A 19404-nucleotide genomic window follows, 5' to 3' on the forward strand; every position below is an offset into this window, starting at 1 on the left:
ACAAGGCCTTCATATCAAACCTTATTGAAGGCTTGTGCCACATCTAGGAATATAGCTGAGCATACTTTTTTTACTTTCGTAGGCTTTTTCAATAACATCTGTTATTCTGTGGACCTGGACAATTGTTGAGTGTTTGTTAATAAACCCAAACTGATTTGTAGGTGTTAGGTTCTTTCTCTCTATGATCGGTTTTATTCCTTTCAACAGGATTTTTTCAAAACCTTAGATATTACTGGTAGCAGTGATAGGGGTCTGTTGGCTCTTATTTCTCTTTTTTTCTCTTCTATTTACTCTCTCCAAGAATAGAAAGAATTTTGAAAATCGGCCCACAACTCATGGAGAAATCGGCGAACATACTTTAAAAAAAATACAGTCGAACATAGAACCTCCTCCTTTTTCGAAGTCGGTTAATAAGTGGAAGTTAACAATATATGTGTTTGAAGAAAATTTATTTTTAAAGCATTATTGTTTCTTCCTGTCCATTGTCTGTTTATCTGTTGATTGTTTAGTTCCACAAATATTTCAAACTCAAAAAATTAGCGAAATCGATCCAGTGGTTTTCGAGTTTTAGCGAGACTAACTTACTAACTCTATATAGGAGAAAAATAATAATATTGTTGATTTAAATCCGGAAAAAGTCGATATAAAATATATTGATAAACATTTTGTATATACATTTACTAGGTTGTGATCCTTTATATCAAAGAATGAGAGTTTGCCGGTCTTATTTTTATGTTAAGCATTTTAGTATGAGTTTTATTCAAAGGTCCATAAAATTTAATGTGCCTTAACCCTTGTTATTCATAACTAGAGATGATGGGTCAGCATAAAATGTTCTCTCTCTCGAGTTGTTTTTGGCTTAAGGATGGAATATTAAAATAAAATACACCTAGAAGTCTGCGAACTGGTTGGAAATTATGAATAATGAATTTCGAAACGCAGAATAACGTTTGATAATGTAATTTAGCTTTAAACGTAGCTCTGTGTCGTTTCTCGTATTTCGCTTCTATTCTACGTTTATGGGATTGTTTGTTACGCTATCTGTTGATTAAAAATGCTGCTCTATCTACAGGAACATACTCAGTTACAAGACGTTATCGGACAATATAATATGAATATCTGATATATACACAATACTTATTTTTCATAAGGTCATCATATATCAATTGAAAAGTCCCCGACCTGATACCCAACCCTTAGAGGCCTAACCCTCAAAAGATTCGTGTATAAATTTGAAAGCTTTCGGATCATTAGTCTGTGACTTATAGAATTTTGAGTGAAGCAACTTTTGTTACTGTGAAAAAATGTATAAAAAGGAATTTCGGGTGTTGATAAAATATTGCTTTTTGAAGAGAAATAATACAGTTGAAGCAAAAACTTAGCTTGATGCCGAGTTTCCGGACACTGGCTCAGGAAACTCAACTATCAAGGATTGGTATGTTAAGTTTAGCACATGGTGAAATGAGCACCAAAGACGGTGAACGCAGTGGACGCCCAAAAGAGTTTGCTATCGACGAAAACATTAAAAAAATGAAAAAAAGGACCATCAACAGCGACTATTGCATAGCGTTATATACGTTATTGGACCTTTTGAAAGACGAAATCGCCGAAAAACGGCCGCATTTGAAGAAAAAGAAAGTGCTGCTTGACCAAGACACTACACCGTGTCACAAGTCAGTGAAAACGATGGCAAAAATCCATGAAATGATCTTCGAGTTACTTCCTCATCCATTGTACAGTGTTCCTGTTCTCCTATCTCAAAAGAATTCTCGCTGGGTAGAAATTTTCATCGAATGAAGAAGTGATTGTCGAAACTGTGGCCTATTTTGAAGCAAAGGTCAAATTGTGCTACAAAAATGTTGTTGAAAAGTCGGCTTTTCGCTAAAATCAGTGTATCACCCTAGAAGGGAATTATGTTGAATAAAAAAACTAATTTTGCCAAAAAAATGCGCTTTACTATGGTAGGCCGTGGACTTTTCAATTGACCTGTTATCTTCGCGAAAGGATGCTTGAATAGTTTTATATAGAATGGATATCTACTTTTCACTTTCTGCTATAGAACTCCCCATAACTTTTTAATTATGTTGAGGTCTGACGATTGTTCCTACCAGTGATTTTTTGATGATATGTTGATGATTCCCAGACCAAGACCGAATGCCTCTGACTGTGTATTTGGCCGCATTATCATCTTGGAATATGATAATGTTTCTCAGCACTATGTTGGTCATAACGAGAACTTCATCACTGAGGATATCGAGATTTTCAATAGCAGCAATCCGGCCAATAATGTAAATGGAGAGTACCATCTGCCCAAATCAGTACGGAAACTTCCGCATGCTTAATTGTAGGAAGCAACTACTCCGAATCGTAGGCTGATGAACAACAAAAATTTATTTTCTCCACTAGGAATTGAAGCCGCGAACTCCGTTTGTGAATTAAACACTTTAACTAATACACCATAGAAGCAGTTGTCTACAATACTCTACGAGGTCTTATTTGCTATAGTTAGTGCTTAAAAAGCCAACTGAATGGCTTTTATACCGAGCGACATCCCATTTTCCATCACATTAACTCAGAAATCACATTATACCCAAATATCTGATTATGTTAGATAAAAATTATGTGATAACTTTGTATATGCCTTTGAAATTTGAGCGTTTCCCTCGGTTTCCCCTCCTTCCCCCCAAGGTATCATAATTTGGTTCCAACTTTATCATCTCGGAGGTGTACTCTTTCGAATAAAAAAAGAATTTTCAAGATCGGCCCATAATTGACGGAGAAATCGGCGAACATAGATTAAAAAAAGAATAAACAGCCGAACATAGAACCTCCTATTTTTTCGAAGTCGGTTAAAGAGGAGCATAAAGATGAGCTACCTGAAAGGATGAGATTGAAAAGTGGAATAGATAAGCAAAGAACTATGCAGTTTAATTTAAAAATGTAGATGGAGAAATTATTCTTTTAATCATTTAATAAAAGAGATAATACGGATAAAAACTATATAATTTGCATAGATGGAGCACATATGATAAATAGAAGAAATTATGAATTATAATAGAAGATTTGTAAATATTTTAAAGCCAATGCTTATCATATATCATTCAAAATATCAATTGAACATTGTATCAATTATTTTGATTATTTAGTTCATTGATCTAAGTTTTGAAAAAAATCAATAGTTCATTTAATGATTGTAATGACATTACTTTAATGAATCGAATTACCTAATTGTATTTGTTATTATTTCAATATACATGTTAAAGTTAAATATCATTTGCAAATTTGTTTAATTCATATATTCTTTCCTTTAATATATAAACTGATATCTCTTCATTTATTATTCCATATTTATGTTTATAACATAAAAGTAAAAAATCTTTTATACTTATTATTGGTGCTCTGAAGTTGTTAAAGCTCTGAAAATAATCTTACTTATGATACTTTGTTATATGTTCAGTGGTGTAGTAGTTTAAATTTGTTTTAAACACGTTATAGTAACATATCATTTTAAGTTATCCACTTATGAAAGACACATGAATAACTTAATAAAATGTGGTCGAATATCGACCACAGGACGACCACTAGTATTTATAAATAACAGAAACTCCCCGTCAGACTTCCGTCACCAAATCATCAGATCAAAGAAAAAGAAACTATGAATTATAAACAACTTAATATATACCATATAAATATATTTTAAGTTGTACAACAAACCATTTATCCAGTTCTCACATTGTCTATTTTAAAATAATCCTAAGCCTTCTCCGATAACCATAAAATCGAAAATGCAGATGGGAATAAAAACGTAGCTACCTGTTGCTCGCCTATTGTTTGGATTGTGATTTTTAAATGAATATGTTTTTGAGGCATGTGTTGAGTATACCAATAAAATCACTCAATTTATCAAAGCGTTTGTATCGAAAATAGACTTCATTCAAATTATTAATGATTATTCTTTTGTTTTATATATTTTAGTTAGATAGAAAATTATTATTTTCAGCCAAGGTACTAAATATTAACTAAAATAAAACCAATTAATAATGCAACTACATTGTATTAAAAATTATGGTATATTACACAGTAATTGAATATGTCTTTCAGGCATGTGTTGAGTGTACCAATAAAATCACTCAATTTATCAAAGCGTTTGTGCCGAAAATAGACTTCATTCAAATTATTAATGATTTTTTTTTGTTTTATATATTTTAGTTAGATAGAAAATTATTATTTTCAGCCAAGGTACTAAATATTAACTAAAATAAAACCAATTAATAATGCAACTACATTGTATTAAAAATTAGGGTATATTATACAGTAATTGAGTGTGTCTTTCAGGCATGTGTCGAGTATACCAATAAAATCACTCAATTTATCAAAGCGTTTGTGTCGAAAATGGACTTCATTCAAATTATTAATGATTTTTTTTTGTTTTATATATTTTAGTTAGATAGAAAATTATTATTTTCAGCCAAGGTACTAAATATTAACTAAAATAAAACCAATTAATAATGCAACTACATTGTATTAAAAATTAGGGTATATTATACAGTAATTGAGTGTGTCTTTCAGGCATGTGTTGAGTGTACCAATAAAATCACTCAATTTATCAAAGCGTTTGTGCCGAAAATAGACTTCATTCAAATTATTAATGATTTTTTTTTGTTTTATATATTTTAGTTAGATAGAAAATTATTATTTTCAGCCAAGGTACTAAATATTAACTAAAATAAAACCAATTAATAATGCAACTACATTGTATTAAAAATTATGGTATATTATACAGTAATTGAATATGTCTTTCAGGCATGTGTTGAGTGTACCAATAAAATCACTCAATTTATCAAAGTGTTTGTGTCGAAAATAGACTTCATTCAAATTATTAATGATTTTTTTTTGTTTTATATATTTTAGTTAGATAGAAAATTATTATTTTCAGCCAAGGTACTAAATATTAACTAAAATAAAACCAATTGATAGTGCAACTACATTGTATTACAAATCATGGTATGTTATACAGTAATATGTTAAATTGCATTAAAGCAAATTCGTTAACTGAGATAACTGATTCGCAATCATAATTATAATAATGAAGAAACCCTTCCAAAAGTATCCTCCGTTTAGAGCGGAGACTCTGTAAGAAGGCGGTACGGAGATGATCTTGACACCATTTGGCTTCACTGTAATCACCACACGTCTTTGATCTGGTGGGATGTTGATGATTTTGTATTGAGGGTTGGTGGATGCTGGCGAAGACATTTCTGTAATATTGAAATATATGCGTAAGTAAATAATTGACAAAGCTTTGTTACTTACTTTACTATGTCGCAATTACACAAGCAATACCACTGAGAAACGACTATGAAGAGTCCTTTGTTAGGTATTGGCCTCATATAGGTGCAATATATTTCCCCCACCACCACTTATGTGTATTGACCAAAGGTTGTCTTTTAACAACGTTGAACTTTTAGCATGTATAAATATTCTATATAAATTATTTTATTTATAATTATATTAAAGTGTTCACAATGTTTTTGTTATATTAACTGGAATACCGTTATTCCGTTTTTTAAATATTCTTATAAAAAAATAGAAACGTTATATATAAGTTATAATAAGAAAAATATCAGTTAGAGAAAAATTACAAAAAGAAAAATATGGTTGATGGTACTACTAATGTATCAGTATAAATATTCTCATTCAATATATTTATTGCTATTTAAAATAATAATACATTTTTTTATACAGAAGCACTAAAAATATTCTGTATTAATTATAGAAACATCTTTTAATTTGTATGAATTTACAATAAGATTTAGTTTTTTTTTAGTTAATTCAGTTAGTATAACTAGTTTGAATAAACCTATTTATTATCCGGCTTGGTCGCTCAGTGGATATATCCTCAAGACAGTCCTCCTAATGTTGCGATAGTCGTGGGTTCGAATTCTGTTAGAGCATGGATGTACTTTATGTTTGTGGTTGTAAATGTAAATGTTTTTATAGACAATAGTAGAAAATCCGACAAGAAATAACCATCCTAGTCACTCCGGTAGCCAGGCTGGGTAAGACCAGATACTATTTGGTCTGTCTGTTGGATGGTCTGTAAGTTGGTCGGTATGCTCAATACCGCGACCGTGATTTGGAGCCCACGTTCAACAGTAGATCAAATTCAGATAAACCCTCGTTGGTAAAAAGGAGACTTTAAAATATCTAAAAAAATCTTTATTCAAAAACATTTTTTATTTTCAAATTTTGTGGAATATTTTAGCTAAGCATTTGGTTATTATATTTTTTCTATAGCATTTTAATATTATATAATATATATTAAACAAAACAAGGCTTTGTTCGTTGTACATATATCTCGTACCCCATCAGACTTTACGACTTCCTTTTGTTAGCAGGAATTTTTCCATTGATTAATTTTTAAAGTATGTGCGCTTTGCATTTCTTATCTTGAATAAAATTGTTATCACATGTACCATACATGTAAAAATTCTGAGACAACTATTGTTTTGACTATTACAAGGATATTTTATAGTAACTGTTATTTAGTAATTTATAATTCTATATACTTATAAATCAAAAGGGAAATAATATTTGTATATAATGACATATATTAATTATATTTTTACTACAGTTTGCAAATTTAAACGGCTCATAATAACTTAATTCTTCTTTGGACAAAAGACTGAAAAATACAGCTGGTTGGAAAATACATTTAGCTTGACCTAAGATCATAGAAATTCGTTAATTAAAATTAAATAATAACATATGAAATATGATATCAAACCGCTGTAATCACAATATATGTTAAATATACATGAGTTTTAATTATATTAATATTTTGGATGTTTTAGTCACACTTTTAATATGATCAGCATGTTTATCGGTATAACTAAGATGATTATTTTATTTCATATTTAACCCCCTCGAAAAATTACGAACATTAAATTTTTGAACATAAGTTACATAAGTAATTTTTACATATATTGAAAAAAATATCTTATAAAATAGGTTTTTAAAATTCAATATATTTATAAAAATTAAATAATATTTTAAAAATAAGGACGTTCTGTATATATTGGTATTTTATGGCATCGAATCCTAAATATTTCAGATATATTTTCTTCATTATAAGAAATTATTATTTATTATTAAGAAATTATCATTATTATTATAGAAAAAATAATTAAGCCGAAATTAATTATGTTTTAATTTCCTTTTTTGAAATATCCCAAAGTTAACTTTGGATTGATAAACTAACTTCGATGATCTTTGACCACGACGTGGCTACCTGGTGGTAGGGGAAGCCTCCAGACATGCCACCACCTAGCTCTAAAGCAGCTCATTTCATTTGTTTCCTTGCTGTGATTGTGATCAGTTGGCCCGAATATCTCAAGTAAGAAAATATAATTTTATACATTACATAATCTGAAAATTATGTGTTTAAATTTACAGCAAGATGAATCCTCAAGAGTCTAACAAACAGGGAGGGAACCAAGGCGATGATGGACAACGAGTCAAGACCAGACGTAGCGGAATCCTGAAAATCACAGTACCTCCGACATTCTACGTCTTCACTGTCTCCAAGAGAGATTGTCAGTTGTTTATGCTGCTGATGTTTATGGTGTTTCTCAATAGCCTGTTCTATATCTTATCTGTTTTGTTTCATTTACTTTTCAAGTTGTAACACAACAAAGTATCTTAACGTAGAATGTCACAACACAAATACACACAATAATATAGTATAATCAGTAATTATATTGTTTTATTTCACGGTAGTTATATAAGGCATATCAGAGAAAGAAATCTTTATAAGAGCTTGTATTTAACTGAATAATTACCACTGAATATAATATAAATTTTTATTAAAATCTCTAACATAGATAACGCTCTATGATAATAATAAGATTGGCTCTTACAAGAAAATAAGCTTCTAATTTTGATTTTGATTTATACCTCTTTTAGAATATAATAATTTATTCCCAAAAAAATAATATTTTTCCCTAATATTTTTGTTATATTTTTGATCACATTACATCATCATATAACTATATGGAATGAAGAATCTAATGTGACTCTATGAAAAATTGGACATATTCAAAGATGATTAGTTGATATTGGTAATCTGATATACAGAGTACTCTACATAATTTATGAATATGATATTTCAATGTTACTTGTTATAATTATATATTAAGCTTTATTTTATTTAGGTATTCGCTTGTTTTATCATTCAGATTTTTATGTTTGTTATTACAATATTCGATGGAATTTTTGTTTTTGATAATTATCAGTTTTGTTGATAAGTGTTGATGATTAATAATAACTAAGTACTTTTGCATATGTGGGAGTTGTCTTTTAGATTTCGGAATATGAAAATGTCCATTTACTGTTGTTTGATTTAGGTCACAATATCTATATTTTTGATTATTAAAAATAACAATTAGGCTAGTATTTGCCAGTCTCTAAATAAGTGGTCGTTGCGTTGAACCTTAATTAGAATTGAATTAGTATTTCTTGAAAAGTTATTTAGATTAAATATAAAAATATAAATAGATATGTAAACTGTAAAGACGTCAGTTGTCAAATTAATCTTATTTGATTATATTTTTGAAGAAAACAAGATAGATTTTTAAAATATTATATAGACTAAACTACATTTCTAAAGAATCCAGTTCGAATATATTCCGATAAGGTGATGTGTTATAGAGTCAGCGTAAATGCAATAAGGAATGTGCTTGATAAAAACCATTGTGCACTCAGTGGAAAGTCGACAGGAAAGTCGTTACTGATTACAAAACTATTTATACGAAGCGATATTTATTCGATATATTATCTTTAAGAATAAAAAAAAAGATTGATTATGTAAATAGTCGACAAATTAAAATTCCATCAAATGTTGTTCAAAGTTGTTCATTGGTACTAAAATTCTTTATAATCGCCATGATTTTGATGGAAAAAGTGTCGACACTTTTTTCTATCTGATAACAGTAAATCTCCCAAAATATATGTAATGTGAGGGGAAATAAACGAAAATTCCTGTTAAATTACTATATGGAACGGATACTCTTTAAGATAATTAATTTTTTCAAAAATATACTTTTCATTATATAACTTAAAGACTGAGTTGTATATACATCATTTACCACCATTGTAACAAATTCGGTTAAAGTAGTACAAACATTTTTATAATCTCATTAACCAATCAAGTAAATCAAGTAAATTTCATTAACCTGCCTTTCTTCCAGCGGAGATGACGGAAAAAAAATCGAATATGGCAACAGATCGCAAACTTGGAAAAAGTACGAACATTCTTAATCTCTTGGATAAAGATGACTCCGAATGGCTTAAAGGCTCCGAACCACGGTCCTCGGCATTAAGTCTACGGACCGGCGAATGACCAAGTTAGAAATCATCCCAGAAGACATCCGATCTTACTCAGCCTGGTTACTACCGTGATTGGGATTATTTTCCTTGTCGGATTTTGCACTCTTGCCTAATAGTTACAAACATCAATTTACGATCATGCCCCTGCAGAATTCGAACCCGCGACTATCGCAACAGGAGTAGTGAAGACCTCCTTTTAGGCATTTCTTAAAAGCAGGATAAACTTTATTTTCTTTAAACTTTAAACATGTTGTAGTTTTAATGAATCATTAATGATGATAGATGTTTCTTTAATATTTTCGCGACAATAAGGTCAAAATCGGAAGCCTTTTTAAGCTAATAGCATTTTTTACTTCTTTCTTGACCTCAGTCAAAGTGACAAATGGAATTTTCATTATTTCCTATCCAATGGCGCATGATAATGATTTTAACGTCTTCCACTGACCGCATAGGTTGAACCATTCTCTCACGGTGGTCTGCCAGTCTTCTTTTGATTATCTCTGGCCCAAGTATCACCTTAAATTTTATTGGCGTCCTTTACATGATTTTTAACTAACCCACGCAGGGATGATGCAAGATTAATCAGTTTAGATTGATCTCTCTGGGATAATTTGCTACGCTTGAGTGCTGAATATTCTTGATCAACTTCCCCAGCTCAAAATTCAGTACTTCCTCAGTCTGCGAAAGTCTTCAACGCTGATTTTTTTAATGCTCCTTCTAACTATTATTAACTAGTTAGCAATTACTTAGTTTTGATATGATGAACCCGCTTAAAGTCGGCGAATGGTCTGATTTTAGTTCGATAGTTGCTTGAGTATATATGGTAATTGCTTGAAACGTTTCTAATTCCTACATCAATTCAGCAGGTCTGGGATCTTAACTAGATCCGTTGGCCAATAATCAATTTCGATCATCACTGTGTATACAATAAATAATAATTTATTTTATAATAAGAGTCTTAACAAACTGTTTATATCTTCCAAATTTGATACAGTGTTACATTACAATAAATGTTTAATTTACTCAATATTTAATTTATTTGACTTGCTCACAGTTGGGATGCCGAGAAAATATCCATATATCGATATTTTTGGCAACATTATTTTGACCGATATATCGATATTTTAGTTATACTTTCAAAGAAAAAGAGACATATATTATATTTTAAAACCCTTTTAATTAATTTGATATATTTGATATAAAAATACATGTTGGCTCTTAATTTTAAAGGTTTATTAAAAAATAAATATTGTAAAATATCAATATTTTATGTGATATGGATTTCTTCTAACAATCGAAATATCGTTTTTTTTGTGCAAAAGTGCATTTTAACTCTCAATTTTAGAGGTTCATTGAAACTATAAAAATTGTAATATATCGATATTTTTTCTAGTTGTTAAAAAAATCGATATTTTTTTCCATCAACATATCGATATATGGATATCTTCTAACAATCGAAATATCGTTTTTTTTTTGTGCAAAAGGTGCATTTTAGCTCTCAGTTTTAGAGGTTCATTGAAAATATAAAAATTGTAAATTATCGATATTTTTTCTAGTTGTTAAAAAATCGTTATTCTTTTTCCATCAACATATCGATATATGCATATCTTCTAACAATCGAAATATCGTTTTTTTTGTGTAAAAGGTGCATTTTAGCTCTCAGTTTTAGAGGTTCATTGAAAATATAAAAATTGTAAAATATCGACATTTTTTCTAGTTGTTGAAAAAATCGATATTTTTTTTCCATCAACATATCTGTATATGGATTTCTTCTAACAATTGAAATATCGTTTGCTCTTCTGCAAAGGTGCATTTTAGCTCTCAGTTTTAGAGGTTCATTAAAAATATAAAAATTGTAAAATATCGATATTTTTTCTAGTTGTTGGAAAATCGATATTTTTTTCCATCAACATATCGATATATGGATTTCTTCTAACAATCGAAATATCGTTTTCTTTTGTGCAAAAGTGTAAAAATTGTAAAATATCGATATTTTTCTAGTTGTTGATAAAATCGATATTTTTTTTCAATATATCGATATATGAATTTCTTCTAAAAATCGATATATCGTTTTTTTTTGGTGCAATGGTGCATTTTGGATCTTAATTTTACAGATTCATTAAAAGTATTAAAAAATGTAAAATACCGATATATTTTCTGGTTCGATATTTTTTTTCTTCGATATATCGATATTCTAAAAAAATATATTTCGTTTCTTTTTGTTGTGCGAAGGTACATTTCATTAAATATCGTTATTTTTCGTAGTTTCTAGTTCGTAGTCATAAAATATTTCATTCATCATGTAAATTTTCATTTTACGCTAATTATTATCCAGTATTCAATGCGTGTATGTCTGTGTGTCGACTAGAAAACGGGCGAACGCGCCAGAGTATCCGAAATGGTATTCGTGCGGTTTTGGGCGAGGTGCAGAAATAGGGTTGCGGTCGGAGACAAATTGGTCATTTGACACGAACGGTGGACGCTGCGGTCGCTCCATCAAAATAGCAACCGGCTCTGTTAATATGACCGCCCGGTGCAAAACATTCTGTCCTCATGATGGTTTAATACAGACGGGGGAATTAAACTGCGAAATTATGTTAACTACGAATACGTACAGTTCGAGTACTGCTGTATTGGAGATGGAATGAGACTGTAAGCGTCACCCAGGTCTCATCATGTATCGAATAATGTCTCAAAACATAAAAATTGAGCCGAAAATCGTTTTGAATAGAAACTAGCCAACCTGTAATTTTCTAGACCGTACAAGAGATTAAAATAATTGATTTTTTTTTAAATTAATTACTTTTTACGTTTTTAATTAACAAATTAGTGTATTACTACTGTTCTGTTGTACTTGCATTAATACACAAGCTAGGCGAGATTAATACATCATTATTAGTAATGTTGGAAACTATCGACTGAAAACAGTCGAATCAGTCGATAGTCGCAAAGCAGCTGAAAAAGTCGATGGCTAAAAATCTAGGGATTGAAAATAGTAATTACTATTTTTAGTCAAATGTACGGTTCTACTGTTTTTTTTTCAATTCATGATGTTAGACGAAGATGTACGTACTCTTTCCTGTATAAATTATGAGAGAAGAAAGAACGGGGATAATTACTTAGAGCAGTTAATTTTTTATGTGCTTATATTTTCAAACGGTAGTACAAGTGAGATGGACATGTATATATTTCTTCACGTACTAACTTTAAAAAATAAATGGAAAAAATAATTACTGAATACTATTAACTTGCAATTTATAGTTTAATTTTCAACGAAATAGAATTACTTTTATATTTGACTGTTCTGGGAATCTGTAAAAAGAATTGGAATTTTTCTATGGAATGGAATAATGATCCACAAATGTTTTATCGTATTTTAATATGGTAATTGCTATTTTCAAATAGTACACTATAATATATATAGACAAAACAACAGATCTTAAACAGAACCTGAGAACTAAGGATGTCTAATAACCATAAATACTAAATAAAAAATTAAACATATACCTAATACCTAATCATAGAAAAAAAAACTAACTCATGACAAAATTAAAATAACCGCAAAATAGCTACTGGAGCTTTTCTAAATAAAGTAAATGCTTTATTTATTATTGAATGCAAATATTGTTTAACAAAAATACAGAGAATAATTAGAATATTATCTATTATTGCCATAAAAACAAAATTATTTTACTATTTATCACACATTATTCACAATTTTAATCTTTTTACCCTATTACATTAACAATCTTGGAAAATATCGTTCCTAAATGTTGCTATATTAATATAAAATATATTGTTATTTACAAGCAAACTACCACAAAAAAAATCATAAAACTGTATATATTACATATAAATCTATGTAAGCATAAATTGGGTACATTTTTGTCAAGGTTGCGGCTGGGACGACAGAGCAAAACGTTATAAATCAATCGAGTGAAACTAGTAGAACCAAATATAGTAACTAAAAGTTCGCCACTGAAACAATCACTGGTAAAAAGTAGTAAAATCAGCAGAATCAAATATATCGACTGAAACAGTCGATAGTAAAAATAAGTCAATTACTAAACAGGCGATAGTCGATTTCAGTCGATAGTTCCCTACACTACATATAAGCATAAAATCGACACATCGCGCTATTCTGGGGAACTTCAGCCAATATAGATTTTGAATACTGAAAGTACTTCTTCATACGAGATTCTAAATTTTCTTTCGAAAAGTTATGATTCCAGCAGGTCAATTTGGTCATCTTCTAGATTAATTTCAAATGCCATACCCAAAGGTTTGTAAGGCGTCCAAGAATTTCAGGGAAGTATTGTTTTTCTTCGAATGTCTTTTCAACAATCCCTATTACTATGTGCACTTGGTCGATGGTTGAGTGGTGATTTAATACACTTTAACATCCGTTTCTCAAACAGTTTTGATATCATATATAGCAGCCAATTTTTTTATCCGTTTATCAGGTGTTTTTGAGAATAATTATTTGAGTAACATAAAACATTTCGAAATCAAAATTAACCAGATCGGTCCAGCTGTTTTCTAGTTTTAGTACGACTAAAGACCAGAAATTAATAGATCAAAATAGATATAAAATACTGAATTACTAAAAAAATTATATTATTATAAACAGGTTATACCATCTAACAGTCTATTAATATAGTATATTATCTATTAATTTCGCAGACTAATTGATGTGATATTCCAATAATGTTAAGAGCGTCAATAGATGCTGAAACACCGATGCTTTTCACTGGAAAATTGAATGGAGTACTAGATAATTTGCAAATACGCTTAATGGAAAGGTCTGTATTAACAGAGTTGCCATTTACCACCGTAGTATTGTTTAAATATTACGAATAATTAGTCTTATGGGTAGAAATTATTTTAAAAAAATGTTTTGCCTGAATTCATTCATTTTAAAAAAGTGGTACACAACCCTGTCTAAATGCTTTTCTACAGCTTTTCATATTTTCATCGTTTTGAACTATTATTTCACAAAATACGACGTGCGGGAAAAGTCCTGCTGCCATTTTGATTACCTATAACTTTGTTCAAAGAAAAGATAAGTAAGTTTGGTTTTCACAAGAAGTTTATAGGGTCTTTATATACTTTTTTCCGTTATGATTGAATAATTATATCGACTAAATGGTGACCGCAATTAGCTAAGTAACTTTCAGCACTTTTTAAGGTATTTTCCATGACATCATACAAAATCTGATGCTGAATGTCTTCAATTTCATGACGAATATTGTCTTTACGATGTTGACTGATTTGGGGCTTCTTCACATAAACTTTTGATTTTAAAAAACCCCATCAGAAAATGTCTGGTGCTCTCAAATCCGGAGATCTGGCTGGCGATGCCAAATCGCCTCTTCGCGATATTAGTCTTCGTGGGAAAACGTCATTCAATATTGAAAAGCATTGCTGAATGAGCTGTGTGTGCTGTTGCCCCATCTTGTTGAAGCCGCATGACCTCTAGTCCTTGCTCTTCCATTTCACGTAGAAGAAAATTTCGAATCATGTTTTGGTACCGTTCAGCAGTAACAGTTACTATAACACCTTGGTCATTTTCAAAAAATAGGGGAAAATGATGTTTCCAGCATGAATACCACACCATAGAGTTGTGTTTTGTGGATGCAATAATGCTTCATGAATAAATGAGGATTCTGTGTTCCCCAAAGCCGACTGTACTGTTTATTGACGTGGCCACTGAGAATAAAATGGGATTCATTACTGTACTCAACTCGCTGAACAATTCTCTCGGTAGCAATTTTTGGACTAATTGAATTTTGCACGGGAACATTTTCAAATCAGCTTTCCAAATTCGCCTTCAACAACTGCGTTCAAAAATGCCTATAACTGGGAACCACGTCCCCGATTAAAGCAAGTTATAAGTTAAATGTAGCGACATCTACATGTTGGACGTCGCGAAACATTTCTCCAAAATTTTCTATTAATAAAGATTTATTTCTCTATGATAGGACCTGAAGGTAGAAACTGTGGATAACGTTATCAAGGACTGTGCCCAAAGACATGAACAGAAACTTATTCAGCACATCAATGTTGAGATTCTACAGCCATTAGATAAAGATGACTTAATGGATACAGTGGCATAGATGATTAAGCCCAAAGTGTATATCATAGGTGGCAAATTAGGCTAAAAAAATAGCACTTTCGTGTTAATTTGCCTAATTTTTTATAACAATTTTTGTTACAATCAATCTACTAAATATATATTTTTTCTTCAGTTACCTTGTAAAACAAACAAACAAAACGAAACATTATTACAAACACAAAAATCGAATTTTGTAATGTTTTTGTATTTTTAGTAAACCTACGTTAATTTTGATTAATTAACCTTCTTCTGAAGTGAGATATGATCATTTAAAGTTGTCGCTTAAGACCAACGTTCTTTTCGAAACAAACTTAATATTTAAATTACACGCGCCGTCGTATTGTTCTTAAAATAAAAAAGAAACAAGCACCGAACTTTCCATATTAATCACCGAAATAACAAATCGAGTCCGTTCTTGGAGAGTCCGTGGCACCCCTCGCCTACCGCAACACCCCACGTCGGTATAAATGGGTCGTTTTATTTTTTCGGAGCACTCAGTATATTGCCGCGACGTAATTTCGCACCCCCGAACCCTAGCGAGCGGCAGCGAATGTGGCGGCTATAAATAATTTCCGAGACAATTTTCCTTCGCCTAACCGAGTCATTTTTTCAGCACGACTCAGAGGGTGAAAATTAAAAATAATGAGGACATAACTAATGAACATTTTCTGCGAGATAAACCGGCCGAAACGTAAACGGATATTCCGCCGGATTATTCGAGGGAGTTGCGTTAAATTATACTCACTTGATGTGTTATCGAGCCGAAAAATATATTAGGGGTACGAATTGAAACCGTGTTACCCAAAAAAAACATGGCGGCAGCCAAAAAGGGGATCTTGAACTGTCAAACAGAATTTTTTTTTAATTCATCAATATAACAGGTTAATTGAAAAGTCCTACCACACTTTTACTACCTACTACTTCTTTCAAGAGTGATACACTGATTATAGCGACTCTCGAACTTTTCGATACCATTTTTGTAGTACGATTTGTCCTTTGATTCAAAATAGACCTCAGCTTCGGCGATCACCACTTCATTCGACGAGAATTTCTTCCCAGCGAGCATTCTTTTGAGATCTGAGAACGGAAGATAATCGCTGAGGGCCAGATCTGGAGAATGCGGTAGATGAGGAAGGAATTCTCCGCCCAATTCATGGATTTTTGCCATCGTTTTCACTGATTTGTAACACAGGGCATTGTCTTGGTGAACCAGCACTTCCCCTTCCTACAAATGCGGCCGTTTTTCGGCGATTTCGTCCTTCAAACGGTCCAATAACGCTATGTAATAGTCGCTGTTGATGGTCCTTCCTTTTCCAAGGTAGTCAATGAAAATTATTCCATGCGCATACCAAAATACAGACAGCATAAATAAATAATCATTTTGTGGATTTTTTAAATGTTTTCGTTGGTAACAACCTCTTTTGGGTGTCCACTGCGTTCACCGTCTTCGGTGCTGATTTCACCACATCTAAACTTAACATACCAATCCTGAATGGTTGATTTTCTTGGGGCAGTATCCGGAAATTCGGCATCAAGCTAAGCTTTTGCTTCAACTGTATTTTTACCTTCAAAAGGAAATAATTTATCAACACTCAAAATTCCTTTTTTTTCGTTTTTTTTTTTGACAATGACAAAAGTTGCTTCACTCAAAATGCTATAATTCACCAACTAATGATCTGACAGTTGTCAAATTTATACACGCATGTTTTGAGGATTAGATCTATCTAAAAGATATGGATTTAATTCTAGAAGCGCCATCTATGTGTCAGGCTGGGAACTTTTCTATTGGCCTCTAATTATTACTGGTCATGGCCAACTAACTCTTAATTTGCCTCTACAGTGACTTGCTTGAAGTGCTTTTATCGTCTAGAATGTTTCACTACACAACTACACAAAATCATTCGATGTGGTTCCTTTGAGTCCTAATTCGGTTTTGTCCAAGCACAACCTTTACCTTTTTCCATCAACTTTTGTTGTCTTTACAGGATATTTATTATTACTTTTCCACGAGTGACCGCGTCCGTCCGAATATCCAGTGCAGCTGTAATAAGCTAAAAAATACAAAACGTTAAACAAACGTTTGACGATTTATAATTCTTAATTATAATATTTTGAAGAATTTTGCAGACGTTTTACAAACAGACAAAACGGACAACTTTTGCAGGCTCATTCGGTTAAATGTTAGAACTTGTCAAACAGCATTCTATCTCTTTTAAATAGAGTAAAATGAGAAGTAAAATATGGTCTGATTGTAAAACTAATTTACAATTTCCGACAGGCACATATTGAAAACGTGCGTCACTAGTGATTTGAATAGACTATTTAATATATTTCTATATAATATATAGCCCATCCAATATAATAGCATACTTGCGTCATCAAAATGTGTGACGTTGAGAGCACGTCGCAGTGTCGCCGCGTCAACTGACTTTGGGTTTACAATTTTAACATTAGTGATGATTGATTTCAAAATGTTGGAGATAATTTTAAAGCTTCTTGTGCCTGAAGCAAATTAAAACTACATAAAAATATTATTGCGTTTCGTCAAAAATTAAATGTGACTGGGAAATGAGAGTACATTATTAAAAAGACGAAATTGTTTTTCCTTTTTTTTTTAATTTTCGGACGGAAAATTCAGTTTTTATTCGGGCCCAAGAACTGGAAGAAATAAATAGCGTAATAAAAGGTGACATAATTCCAAATTCTATTGGGTTCATAAGCATAATTGTGTGCGTGTTTCTCTTAATTGAAAATTCTAATTAACTTTACTTTCATTTTTGTTATACAGGTAATTTGTTGGCGTATATATAATAGTTAGAGATTTTTAAATACAAAATAATAATTTTTAAATGAATATATTCTTTGTAGAATTTTTTTTTTCAATAGTAACTCCTACTAACTTTAAACCATGTAAACGATATACTGGTGTACCGAAAAGTTATCACTGGTTTTTCTAGCATATGTCGCTAGGCCTAAGTAAGAAATGCTATGATTTGATACATATGTCAATTTATTTTAATGACATCGAGCTTCAAAGCTTTACATGTTACATTTTCCAAGTGCAAGATACAGTCGTAGATATATATATATATATATATATATATATATATATATATATATATATATATATATATATACTCTTTGAATACATTAAGTTTCATGATTGAAAACGTACTTTTGCAGCACTTATTACTTTTCTTGTTTATTCAAAAGAAAAAAGCCGCTAAAAGTCATCGTTTGCTGATAGAAACTTACGGTAAGGATGATCTAACTTTAGAAACATGTGAGACATGATTTTGAAATTTAAAAAGAGGTGATTTCGATGGGCAAGACAAAAAAAGGTCTGTTATACCAAAACCGTTTGAGGACGCGTAATTACAAGATTTATTGGATGAAGAATCAATAGGCGACTGATTATAAGCTATGAGGAAGATACCTGATATCGTGCTGTAAAACCACTTTACAGTATGTTCGAATCCATTTTGAACACTTTTCGATCAATAAACTGTTCAAATTAATCATTTATTGTCGGTATAGATTACTATTAGTTTTTCACCAGGATTCAACAGTTTCTAATACATCACGCCGCACTGATACCACAAAACATAGAGCGTTATTTTCCGACCAAAACGATTTAACCTTGGAGTCGATTGGTCGGCTTCGCCAGGTAATAGCCACGATTTTTCGCACTAAGGGGTTTCAAAATAAATCCACTTTTCATGACCCGTCACCATTCGATCCCGAAATGACTTTCGATCATACTGTTGAAGCAGAATTTTACAGATAATCTTTCTACTCCTCATCCTTCGGATTTTCCCCGTTGCTGATCAGTCGCTAACTATTTCTTGGACTACATTTAACGCTTCTGCCAATTGTTTATGAGTTTGGGTTTGGTCTTCATC

General features: G+C 31.2%; 1 protein-coding gene across 1 annotated transcript; it reads left to right on the forward strand.

Moving 5' to 3' along the window:
* The first annotated feature begins 7265 nt into the window (after nucleotides 1-7265).
* LOC143193442 (uncharacterized) lies at nucleotides 7266-7755 on the forward strand. The gene is made up of 2 exons (XM_076399643.1): nucleotides 7266-7396; nucleotides 7456-7755. Exons 1-2 carry the CDS (start codon nucleotides 7317-7319, stop codon nucleotides 7685-7687), a joined length of 312 nt encoding a protein of 103 aa, XP_076255758.1. The 5' UTR covers nucleotides 7266-7316; the 3' UTR covers nucleotides 7688-7755.
* Nucleotides 7756-19404: the final 11649 nt, after the last annotated feature.

The sequence above is a fragment of the Rhynchophorus ferrugineus genome, unplaced genomic scaffold, assembly GCF_030347505.1.
Source record: "Rhynchophorus ferrugineus isolate W39M unplaced genomic scaffold, kcgeb_rfMv2 rfM3, whole genome shotgun sequence".
NCBI lineage: Eukaryota > Metazoa > Arthropoda > Insecta > Coleoptera > Curculionidae > Rhynchophorus > Rhynchophorus ferrugineus.

Coding starts and splice junctions, on each gene's coding strand:
- LOC143193442 (XM_076399643.1), top strand. CDS start 7,317: ATGCCACCACCTAGCTCTAAAGCAGCTCATTTCATTTGTTTCCTTGCT. Junction 7,397..7,455: donor AGTTGGCCCGAATATCTCAA/GTAAGAAAATAT, acceptor TTAAATTTACAG/CAAGATGAATCCTCAAGAGT.